This window comes from Calidris pugnax, unplaced genomic scaffold (assembly GCF_001431845.1).
Source record: "Calidris pugnax isolate Ruff unplaced genomic scaffold, ASM143184v1 scaffold20, whole genome shotgun sequence".
NCBI lineage: Eukaryota > Metazoa > Chordata > Aves > Charadriiformes > Scolopacidae > Calidris > Calidris pugnax.
In genome coordinates this window covers 27024178-27036356 of record NW_015094510.1, presented here as the reverse complement: position 1 = coordinate 27036356, position 12179 = coordinate 27024178, and the positions used below count along the sequence as shown (strand labels likewise).

At 38.3% G+C, this 12179-nt stretch overlaps 1 protein-coding gene across 7 annotated transcripts in view; it reads left to right on the top strand.

The window, feature by feature from the left end:
- ZMYM2 (zinc finger, MYM-type 2) overlaps window positions 1-12179 on the top strand; it is a 90821-nt gene that overhangs the window by 53508 nt on the left and 25134 nt on the right. For all 7 annotated transcript variants that reach the window (XM_014965962.1, XM_014965961.1, XM_014965960.1 and 4 more), the window contains 2 exons: window positions 1693-1809; window positions 2427-2577. In XM_014965962.1, the coding sequence (XP_014821448.1) occupies window positions 1693-1809; window positions 2427-2577 (268 nt within the window). The remainder of the gene's footprint in view (window positions 1-1692; window positions 1810-2426; window positions 2578-12179) is intronic.

The following is a 12179-nucleotide window of genomic DNA, read 5'->3' as shown; positions in this document are numbered from 1 at the left end:
TCCTGAACTGGAGGTGGTGGCTATACTTGCTTCTTGATTTATTTATTTATTTGTTTATTATTTTCAACCAGAACTTCTAGGACTGCCATTGCCTGTACATAACACATGTGGCAGGACGTGTTGAGCACGGTGTTTGCTTTGCGAGGAAACCTGCAAATGCAGAAATGCTGTCCTGGTTTGAGGTACCATGACAAATGCACAGATTGGACCTTGAACCTAAAACACCTTTGTGGCTCCCATGTTAGTGCGAATCATCTCGCAGACCTCTCTCAACCACAGGGATGTTTGCTGGATATAGTGGGAGAGAGATGATCTGTATGTGGGCATCAAACTGCATTGAAGTTTTTAGGGGACAATGGGGATAAAGGTTGATCCATTGGGGTAAACATGGGGTCCTTTCTGCAATATCTGGCGTCTCGTTCTCGGGTCCTGTCTGTGGTTTGGAATTGTATATGACTACTTCATGTCTGCAACCTCCTGATAAAGAATTAGTGCATCTACATGAAAAGATACTGTTTGCACTGCTAGCTAGCACCCAGAAATACCAGTTTGCTTATGTGGGGGTTTATATCAGTAATCAGTCTCATTACTATTATTTTAATGTTGGTGTTTTTGTAAATGTAGGTGAACAGTCCAAAGTGAAGTATCCTGTAACAAAAATGTTTTACACTTTCACTCCTACAAGGTAGAGAGGTAGTAACAAATTTGTCTGAAGAGAACTTGTCATCTTTAAATACATTTGGTTTGTTGCAAACGGTGTGGGAAAGAATCTTCTGATCTTGCTGAGAGGGTAGATGTAAGAAATTTGTCTTCCGGATTCTTCAAGTGAGTGTGGTCACAACTAATTCAAATCTTGTCTTGAACATCACCTGTGTAATTCACCAATAGTTGTTGCTTGACCTAGGGAACGTGCAAAATATTATGTTCTATAGGCGTATAATACCTACTGGAAGACTACAGATGCTGTGAGATTGAGTTCTCTGTCTACTGATTGCCTCAGAAATGCATTAAGTGAATTACTAGTTACAGAATTAAATTCTCATACCTACACATCTGATCTATAGTATTTTTCTCAGCCTGAAAACCCTTGACTGTTGGCATGATTTTATCTTCCTGCCGTGGTAATTGAGTCCAGCTAGGACTGTTATATAGTTTTCTCTTTAATCTGAGTAGATGTAGGGTTTCTTGCTGAACACCTTTTACTTTATTTAGTATTTGTATTTTCAAGTGGTATACTTCAGTAATGTGTTGGTGATCTACCTTGGTGAGGCTTGGAATTGAAAATTCTTTGTTTGTAGGACTTTGTCTGAACTTCTGTGACCAAAATAAGGCAAGCTGTGAAATGTATGTATCTAAAAATACATGTTTTTGATTAACAGGTGGTTCGTTTTGGGAGATTTTTTTTTTTTTTTAACTTATACATTACCCTTAAATAACAGGCATTAGAAAGGTAAGGTAAAAGAAATACAATCTAAAGTAATTTCGGTGGAAGCAAGGGTAAAGATTTGAGTTTGGAAAACCTAAGATGACAATGGAGAATGAGTTAAGGGAAAAGACTAACCTGCTGTGCTTTTGCCAGAAATACTCATGAGTCTATTTGTAACTCCTAAATTCTCAGGCTTAATGGAAAAACACATTTTAAAAGTAACTTTCTTTTTTAGTGATGTGTATATATATATTTGTGTTTTTCAGACTCTCAGTGTGCAGTCTCCAACAAATGGTCAGTTTGTCTCTCCCAGTGATATTCAGTTGAAATGTAATTATTGCAAAAGTTCTTTTTGTTCAAAGCCAGAAGTACTAGAATGGGAGGTAAGGGGGTTTTTGTGTTATTCTTAGAATGATGAACTGTTTAAAAGTTTAAACCTGTCATTCCAGTTGAGTTTTTCTAGATAGCTGTTTTATAAGATATTGAAGCTTAAAAAATTAAGTTAATAAAATCTACCTTTTTCTGGAGAATATAATTTAACTTTAGTATGGATAAAAGCAGACATCTTTGTTCATAAATAGCAAATAAAAAAGCATCAGTGGCATTAAAAGAAAAATGTACTTTCTCATGTCACCTGTAGATTTGAAATCTGCTTTCTTCTTCAGTTATTGTATTACTGTAGATAGGATAGACCATTCTTACACTTCTCTGTGAACTGAAAAACATACCTGAAGAGGATATGCTAAGATTATTGGTGTATTTGTCTGGTTAGCGTTTTCATATTAAATGATGAGTGTTTGTAGAACTGTCTGTCACCTTGAGTCAGAGCTGTTAATTTTTGGCATTAGAAGTCATACCCTAATTGTGTGTTTGCACTTCTGTTTACTTTGCATGTTAAAGTTGTGTCTTAATGGCGAACTGTTATTTAAAGTTGCACTCTCCAGGTCTTAAGATTTTTTCCATTAACCATATTTGTGATGCTTTGCAATTTTGCATTTAGAACAAAGTGTATCAGTTCTGCAGCAGAGCATGTTCTGATGATTATAAGAAACTGCACTGCATAGTTACGTACTGTGAATATTGTCAAGAGGAGAAAACGCTGCATGAGACGGTGAATTTCTCTGGCATCAAAAGACCATTTTGTAGTGAAGGTATGTATGTGTTTGGGTTTTTTCCTAAGGTATCAGTCATTGTAGTTTCACTGCAGTTGATTTACTATATTAATATTTAAGGTAACAACTCATTCTGTTGCACTTGAGGCAGAAACAGAAGTTTCTTCATTATTATTAATGAAGGGTGCGTACCTGTTATAATTAGTGCATGTGCCTGGTAGTTTATATAAGCTGCTTTTATGGCCCTTTGTTGAGTTTTTCAGCACTTTCGGTTAAGGAAGAGTGGACAACTTTCTTAAGTGTGTGTCTATAAATACATATGCATACAAAAAAACATACATGAATTCTTTTTTTGAAATTTATGCAGAGAGCCTGTGCCAACGCTAACTGAATTGAGAAATAGCAAGCTTTCTCTTTGATTAGTATTTTCAAAGTTAATATGACAGTGGAAATTCTTTCTGTGTTGGCTTAGAATGGTGATTCAAGCAATAACTTGAATGATGCCTGTTGATGTATGTTGATTACTGTTATTATAATTTTCCTGACTAATGATTCAGGTTTTCAAAAAGAAAACAAACTAAAAAGGAGATGTTTGGGCATAGAATTCTTTTAAGTTGATTAAAATATTGATTGTTTTAATAGAAATGGCAAAATACAGTCTTAATAAGAACCTGTGCTTTCCACTTCTGGGATACCTGTATTTAATCCTGATCTTAGATGTTTACCTACAAGTTTGGATGACCTATCTCTGGAGGATATAGAGAATATTTTTTTCTTTAGTTATAGCAATAATGCTTTCACTGTCATTTGATAATCCTTGCTGAAGGTTTAATGTGCTTTAATCAAGCAGATTAAACAGCAGGTGTGCCAATTGACTTGTAGCAGGATCCTGTCAACCTGGAGAGGGGTGGAGCACGGGGCTGGAGGCAGCCTTCCCTCCACGCCATTCCCATATAGCTCTGGACCCTGCAAACTTTTGCTTCTGATGAACGGAGTGTGATGGCTTAGGTCTCTTTGCCGTCATTACTTTCTTCTTCTGTTTTGGACCACAAAGTGATAGCTGGAGAGGGAGAAAGGACAAAGTGAGGGCCAGTGTGACATCGAATCATTGCAGAAATTGTTTCTGTGAATAAAGAATTCCACAGAATATGTTCAAAGACAAGAGCAAACTGGTTTTGGCCCAGAGACCACAGTATATGTTGATATTACTGTGAATACTTAAGACTCCCTCATTTTAAAGCCTGGTGGGTGTGGCAGTGAAATCAGTAAGATTTATAATGTGGGCTATGCCATAGAACCATTGTATGTTTCTGTATTACTGCTTCTGTGGACGTGTTTCTGTATGAGGAGGCTTGAAGGAAGTGAGGACTTTAATTTCCTATGGGAAAATTTGAGGAAGGAAATACATAAAAACACTCTCTCCTGCATGAATACAGTTATTAAACGGGGGGAATCCATTGCTGGACGTCTTAGTGTGAGTCCTGAGTTTGCATGTGTTGGACTGCCAGCTTGAGAGCAAAGGTGATTATGAGGATGAACATGGCAAATGTTACCATTAAAACAAAGTTTTTCAGCTTTCCATGGTGATCTGAACCACTGAGTAGTGGAAGGGTAGTCAAAAGCACCATTAAGTAGAAAGTAAATAATTGAATAAATGTGGCACACATCTGCTAGCTGTAACTTAGATCTACTTGGTGATGCGTATGAAAAAAGCTATCTCTGTTACCTGATGAAAACATAACTGCTGCCCTGGACAGAGCTCTGTAGAATTAATCCAGTCCCTGTATTTTAAAGGAAAAACAACGATTGTCATTGATGGCTGCAGAAATAGTGGATTTGAAGAGTTAACAGTGTTTAGATCTGATGTGGGGAAGAGAGGGCCAGGTCTTTAGATGGGCTGAGTGGAGGTCAAAAATAGAAGTCATAGCCTTGGTGTCATAGCCTTTTTCCAAAAATATGTCCAACTGTTGTAAAGTAGAAAAACTAGTAGATGAACCAAATAAGCTTGTTGGATATGGAGGCCGTGCTGGTTTTGATACCGCAAAGGTCAAGAAACCACCAACACAGATTATTTTGTTGAGCATACAATTACTCTTTGTCAGAAGACAATCTATTACTATTTGAGAAGGAATAGCTTAAGGTGCTCAGTCACAAAAGTTATTGGCATTTTTGGAAGAAATTAAACTCTCAAAGAAATTAGCAGAAAATTTCAATGTGTCTTTATAAAAGAAGGCTCCTAGATAAAATCAGCAGAAGTTAGAGGTGTTAAAATTGCTGCAAGAGTGCTTATTTGTTAGTCTTTAAGCAAACTGATGGGAAAGCATATATAAGATCAACCACAACCCTTGACAGCTTGTGCTTGCCTAGCCAGACTGCTGAAGATATCTTCATTCCTCTGCGCACATTCTTCATACCTGAGGTTTTGGGGTTTTTTTACACATGCACATATGTATCTATTTACACACAAACCATGGCACCCACATTGAAGTCACTGGGATCAGTATTTCTGTGCAGTTTCATTCCAACTCTGTTTCTTTGTATATTTCTCTTGGGAGATTTAAGAGTATGTGCAGTGACCAGCTGAAACTCCCATTGCAATAAGGTATAATTAGAACTGACCTATCATTTGTGATAAAGATGATTATTAATTCTTTTGTGGAGTACAGTATGCTTTTTCTATGATTCTGTTTCTGTCTGATGCTGGGATACTACGCGGAGGATGAACAACCTGAATGGACTAGTTGAAAGAGTTTAATCTGTTCCCCTGAGGCTTTGGAAATTAAACTGTCCTGGTGTTTTGACATCAGAATGCCTCATTCCAAAATATCTGTATCTAATTTGAATAAGATGTCTATTGTGTATGCTAAAGCAAGAAGATTGAAGTTGCTTGTCGATTTTTATGTATGTGTAGTTGCATGAGTGACAATTGAGGATAGGCTGTGCAAGTTTTTAGTCCTGAGGAAATATTCAAGTTACTGAGTTTTGGGGGTTTTTAATATATATATATAGACCCTTCTGAGGGCCTAGGAGAACAAATCAGTCGCTGGCAATCCAGCAATAGAACTATTTTATGATAAGTATCACCATAGCTTTTTTTATTTGTAGATTTATTTTGCATTTAATTAATCTTTTTCAATAGAACTAAGTGTTATAATTTAAATAACACAGGCCTTGTAATAATTTTATAATGTGAATTTTAATAACACTGATTCATATCAGTAGCTGTGGAGTAACTCAGTTATCTGATGCTTGGGAGTTCCTTTCAAATGGATAATACAGATAAAGGACAGCCGTGATTTTAGCAACTGTACTATCATCTTGGCAGTATGCTAATAAGTTTCTGGGAATTACAGATTCTGCAAATTAAACTCAGTGTAAACAGTTCTGATGTTTCATCTAAGTAGAGATAACCCCTTTTGAAGTACTGTAGAGCTGACAAGTGGAAAAAGGAATTTGGGAAACTAAGTGATTTCAGAACTGAGTATGTCTAGGAAAGATGTATATTTAGTTAAGCATTGTGTATTTCAGAGTGGCATTTTTCCAACCACTGCTGCACAGTAAAGTGTACTATTAAATATTCGGTTGATTGATTTTTAGATTTACAGGAAAACATTACAGATATTGGGAGTAGCCTAAACACAAGTGTGTTAAACTTTATACAGGTGCTTACTTATGAATGTTTCACAACCATTCAAGATATTACCTGAAATTTACAGCAATTCCTGTTGTTACTGGAAACACTAACAAACTGGTTTCAAAACAGATGTTTGATATGAAATGTTGCTAAGACTTAGTTATAGTTGCTGGGCTTCTCCGGTAGATGGAGAACTGCGCTGAGGAAAAGTTGGTTTGCTGGCCCTGCCGAGCTGAGCTGCCCCTTCCCCCTTAGGCAGAGGGGGTTGCCATCCAGCCTGCTTGATCCTCTTAATGCCTGATGTTTGGTTGCGTGATTGTTAAATGTGAGAGCTACAGAAACTGTTTAAACACAGCTTTTTTTTTTTATATAGTTTACATGTAATCATCTATTTATTTTTAGAAACACTGATATTCCTTTTAAAAATAAAATTTACAGAATTTGGGCTAGCATACAGAACTTTTTGAAGACTTTTTTTGTGCTTCAAGGAGCTGTTATCTCCCTCTCTGCAGCTCTCACAGTGGCCTACTGTGTTAAAATAATTTGTGCTTGCTGTGGTGGCTTTTCAACTTCATCCTACATGTTAGAGTTTGGTTCTGACCACTTCCTTTGGCAGTGACCCTCTAAGATAAATTCTAACCTGAAATATCAGCTTTCTTGTGGCTTTCTTTTGAAGGTTTATTTGGTGATGAATTGGAGTATCCTGACAAGAGGGGAAAAAATAAAAGCGAAACATGTCTTAATTACTGTAAAGTGACCCATAAAAATGCCCTTTCACAATTGCAAGAGTCCTATTGTTACTGAGGGAAGGTATTCCTTTCCCACAAATCAGGTTAGTAGAAAAGTGGAAATCAACTTTGGGGGGATTTTGAGGTGCCTGAGTTATTTTGAGAGAATATGATCTGCTGTCTTGATAGGAGAGGTGCTCCAGCCCCCGGTCATTTTCGTGGCCCTTCTCTGTACTTTCTCCAACAGGTACATGTCCTTCTTATGTTGGGGCTTCCCAAGCTGAACACAGTACTCCAGGTGGGGTCTCAGGAGAGCGGGGTAGAGGGGGAGAATCACCTCCCTTGACCTGCTGGCCATGCTTCTTTTGATGCAGTCCCTGATACCATTGGCTTTCTGGGCTGCAAGCACATGTTGCCAGCTCATTTTGAGCTTCTCATCAACCAACACCCCCAAGTCCTTTTCCTCAGAGCTGCTATCAATCCATTCATCCCCCAGTTTGTGATGGTACTAAGGATTGTCCCAGCCCAGGTGCAGGACCTTGCACTTGGCCTTGTTGAACTTCATGAGGTTTGCATGGGCCCACTGCTCAAGTCTGTCCAGGCCCCTCTGGATGGCAGCTTGGTGTCATTGACAAAGATGTTAAATGGCACTGGGCCCAGTACTGACCCCTGAGGAACACCACTCATTACTGGTTGCCACTTGGACATTGAGCTGTTTGCTGCAACCCTTTGAGTGCAGCCATCCACCCAATTCCTTATCCACCGAATGGTCCATCCATCAAATCCACGTGTCTCCAGTTTAGAGACCAGGGTGTCATGCAGGACAGTGTCAAATGCTTTGCACAAGTCAAGGTTGATGGAGTCCATATCCAAGGCAGAGAAGTCCTTTTTCAAATACTTAACAAGCTCCCTCACTGCAGAAGCACCAAGTGAAGGCTCTTGGTTACAGTGAAGGAGAGCACAGATTTGTGCCTTCCAAATGCACATGGAAGAGCCGGGGAGGCAATTCTTGTGATATTCCAAATGTGGGAGAGCCTGATTGTGTAGATGTAGTTTCCAGTTAGTTGGATGCATATCTACTGGAATGACTTGAAAAATATGACTTGTTAACCCGGATTTTGATCCAGAAGTGTTTGAACACTTCTGGCAGTGTTCTTGTAGTTGAAAAAGTCAAAAGGTAGAACTAGGCTGAGGAAGAGATTATGTGTTTATCTTCTCTCTGTCTACAGAGGGACAATGTTGATACTGTTAAAGTAATATAATTTAAATTTTAGTATGAATACGGGCTGTGCTGAATCTTGAGATTTTTTCATTCATTGAGAGCTAATTTCTAACATGGTTAAGAGTATCAAGTGAAATCCTGTGCATTGTTCAGCTACAGAGGTCCTTGTTAAATTGGCATTCTTTGGTGTTAATTCCACCGTTGTGTCTTTGAAGATGTTTGAGACAGTTCTTTAGGCAACAAAAGCATTGGCTATTGCAGATAAGTGCTGATGACAATTTAAGGTGCTGAGATTATGAGCACAAGAGGAAAGCATATAAAGATGTTTCTTATTAACCTGAAAGAATAATCAGCTTGAAAAGATTAAGGAACAAGCAGAAACTGTGTAACTGAAAGGGAAGAGGAGGGAGGAGAAAGGAAGGAGCTCGTATCTAATATCAGAAAATATCAAGATAAACAGAGGATGTATAAAGTTGAATAATGAAATACTAAAAGGTTCTTAAGCAGAAGGAAGGAGGTGGGAGACACAGCCTCTCTGTTACTCAGAGAGGATGGGGTCTATTTTAATGGTAATCCAAGCAGGATCCAAAATTGGATGCATTGCATCTGTTTTCCTAAGGATGATAATGTTTATTGTGAAGCCAGAGACGGTGGATGATAGCAGTGTGGGTGTGGAAGAGGTAGCTATTGCATTCAAATCGATACATAGGGAGACAGCAGAAAGCTGTGGATGGAACATAGCTCCAGAAATCTTCAAGAGCTAGCTTGTGATGCTACAGGCTTCTTGATACTACGGGCTCATGTTATGACAGGCCTCTTGTTACTCTTCTCTAGATGAAGTTGTTAAAGGATAACAGTTGAGGTTATTACAGGATGAGAAGACAGCAAGTCTCGTATGTGGCTTGCAGGACGAGAAAGGTAGTCTAGTACGTACAGCCTTTCAGAGGTAAAAAAAACTAATCACTTTTAGTGATTAGTGGTGGAACAATTGCATTCTATGAAAGATGTTATTCTTTCATGTGGTAAAAAGAGACCAGTGTTGAGTACTTGGGAAGTGTGTCTAGTTCAGCATTCCTTTTTCCCAGCTGTTTGATGTGTCAAGGTACTGAACTTTCTGTAATTCAGGTGGGTGCTGCTGGTGGAATAGAATCAGGTTTTTGGTAGCCTGCTTGCCCTGAGTCTGCAGAGAGCCAAGTGAAGCATGTTTCCTACTGTGGGAAGCTCTGCAGGGCTGGGCCTGGCGGTTCTTCTGTCTGCCAAGAGAAAGGAATCTCCCTTGACTTGGAACATGCCTGAAGTAAAGGTTTGGAGGAACTGCTTGTGTGTTGTCCTGTTGGCAAGCCTTTGTTGCATTTGTTCAGATGCTTATCCTCTCTTTACAGCTTATGTGGGAAACCAAAGTTCAGGGCTGTTGAAAGGGATAGGTTTCATGTTGGGTTTTTCCCGGAAGCCACAATTCTAATAGCATAATTAAGGCTATGTTACATTGATTTAGGAGATAATCACCTTCTTCTTTTTGCCTGGTTCAAATTTTGAGTTGCAGATACTTTGTCTGAAAATGCTCCTTAATGGTCTTTCTGAGATGTTTGACTTGTGGGGTAGTCTTCTGTTAGAACTTTGCTAAAGAACATAATTGATTACCTGCGTAGCTTGAACCAAATGACCTGCACTTATATTTTTTCTTTGAAATTTTTGAAAGCTGGGGCTTTTTTTCTTAGAATCACTTTAAGGCAGTAAGGATTTCCATCTGGTCAGACTGTAACTTGTATAACTGGTGTTACTGCAGAAATCTGGAGGAGCTTAGGATTTTGCTTGTGTATTTTCGTTCAAAATGTTGGGGCTGTCAGCTGTTTGCCTTAGACAGTGCTTATACTCATGAACCCTGAGTCCCCGGGGGAGTTAGGCTGGCCAAAGCCTCAGGATTTTAGTGTTGATATTGGAAAGATCAGACAACCAGCACTCTTTGTATTATTCATCCATGATGTGCTGTCAGTTAAAACCCACTTCTTGGCCACATCTACAAAGCCAGCATGGATGCTGCTTCTCTGTTGATTCAGGATTTACATTGTGCACTGTGAAGACCCAAGTTGTTTGAGTTTGGAATCTGTTTTGCCAAAGGTGAATACCTGTTACCATACTTCAGAGAAATTCTTACTATTCCGATCAAACCCATAGCATTATAATAAAAAATTATATCCTAAATACGTACAGAGTACCAAGGACCTGATTAAAATACCTCCTATAAAAAGGAAGGCATTTTGTTTTCCCTTTGTCTGAAGCAACAAGATCTTGAAGCAAGCAAATGTTCCCTAGTCAGGTCAATCAAGTTACATATTACAAAGACGTAAAAAGTATCAGACAAATGTGAAGAATTTTGCTCATTATGTTGCAGAAGGAAAAGAAAAGCCTGTACTTCCATTTTAGAATTCTTCAGGATTATAACAACCTTCTGTCAACATCTGAAGTTTTATAAAGATGGATTATTTTTTTTAATCTTCTGTAGAGGCTTCCTTCAGCAAGAAGCCCTGCAGTCAGTGATCTATAAAAAAAACCCCATTTTTTCAAGCATTCAGTCTTAAGGACTGGAAATTTGGACTTCTTGTTTCCCCTTACGTAATGTTCACTGCTCATTATTTCCTCTGTGTCACAGAGATGTGGGAGATGTTTGACTGTAGAAAGGAAAACATCTTACCTGGTAACGTTTTTTAGTGTAACAGCATTATCTTCTTCAATTTTATTCCCTATAGTTTAGCAGCCAAGAAGAATGTCAAGTTTTTCCATTCCTTTTTGTGGACTGTTTAGCCAGATGCACATAGCTTACCTGATTGGTAGTAGAGTACTAATCTTGAAGTCTTGAAAGCCTGATGCAGCATTGAATGGCTGATCTAGGGCACAGCTGAAGAGGAGGATACGTTGTGGTGCTGAGCTATCTCTGGAATTGTAAAGAAGTAGAAAGAATCTGATGCCCCATACAATAATGAGAGATACACCCAGCAGGAAAAAGTACTGTCAAGAAGTTTTCAGTGCTTTAATGGGTACTTCTAACTAATAGCCTGCACACGCTGCTATCTTCAGAATTATTATTTTCTTCAGAGTAGTGTATTTAACAACCGAATTAGTTGTACTGTAAGGATGATTGCTTGATTTGGCACATTCTTTCTGCACTGCCTGTTCTGTGTGTTAGTAATTTTCTTTATGCTCTTGTTAAAGAATCAGATACATAACCAAAAAAAAGCCATTTTAAAACACATTTATTACCTACACTGTCTTATTTGTACAATGTTTTATACTGTCTTGTTTTGGCATTGCTGGCAAATTTAATTTGTTAGCAAAGCTTGTAGCATTGGAAGTTAAAATTCCTCAATAACCTCTTGTATTTGGGAGGTGCTGTCTACTGCAGCTTCCACTTGCATTCTTGTGGCTTTTGATTTTAAAATAGCACCTCAGTTTCACACAAACGAAGTTCTGCCCTAGTAGACAACAGCACAAGTTGCTGAATTGAAATTACTGAATACATTACGATTACAGTATTTTTATATTCTGTATGCTAAGCGCAGCATGTATGTTACATATGGAGTTTCATAACTTGCCAGAGGTAGAGCAGTCTGCATGTGGTAGACTGTATGCCCTAGCAAGTCACTTGGAAGACTTGTGATACTGTGATATTTGGGAGATCATAAAAACTGATGCAGTACCTTAGATCAAAGGTCTGTGTAGATGTTACCTCGTCCTTCCACTCTTTAATATAGACAGTTACTTAATCTTCTCATACTGTTCTCTTCTGTAAAATTAGCACAATTACAGAGCTATATGGTGCATGATTTAGGCATCAGCTGAATAGACGCTAGATTTGAGGTAGTTTAAATACATTATATTCTCAAAATAGCCTATGTAATAGCTACGGTATTCATCTTTTAATGTATTTCATACATTAGAATGTCTTCTAATTTGCTTGAGGGAGGATCAGGTTACTGAAGAATAATGCTGTCCATATGGCAACCTTGAAATTATGACTGTATAGAAAATGCAAAAAAAAAACCCCCAAACAACCCACCTG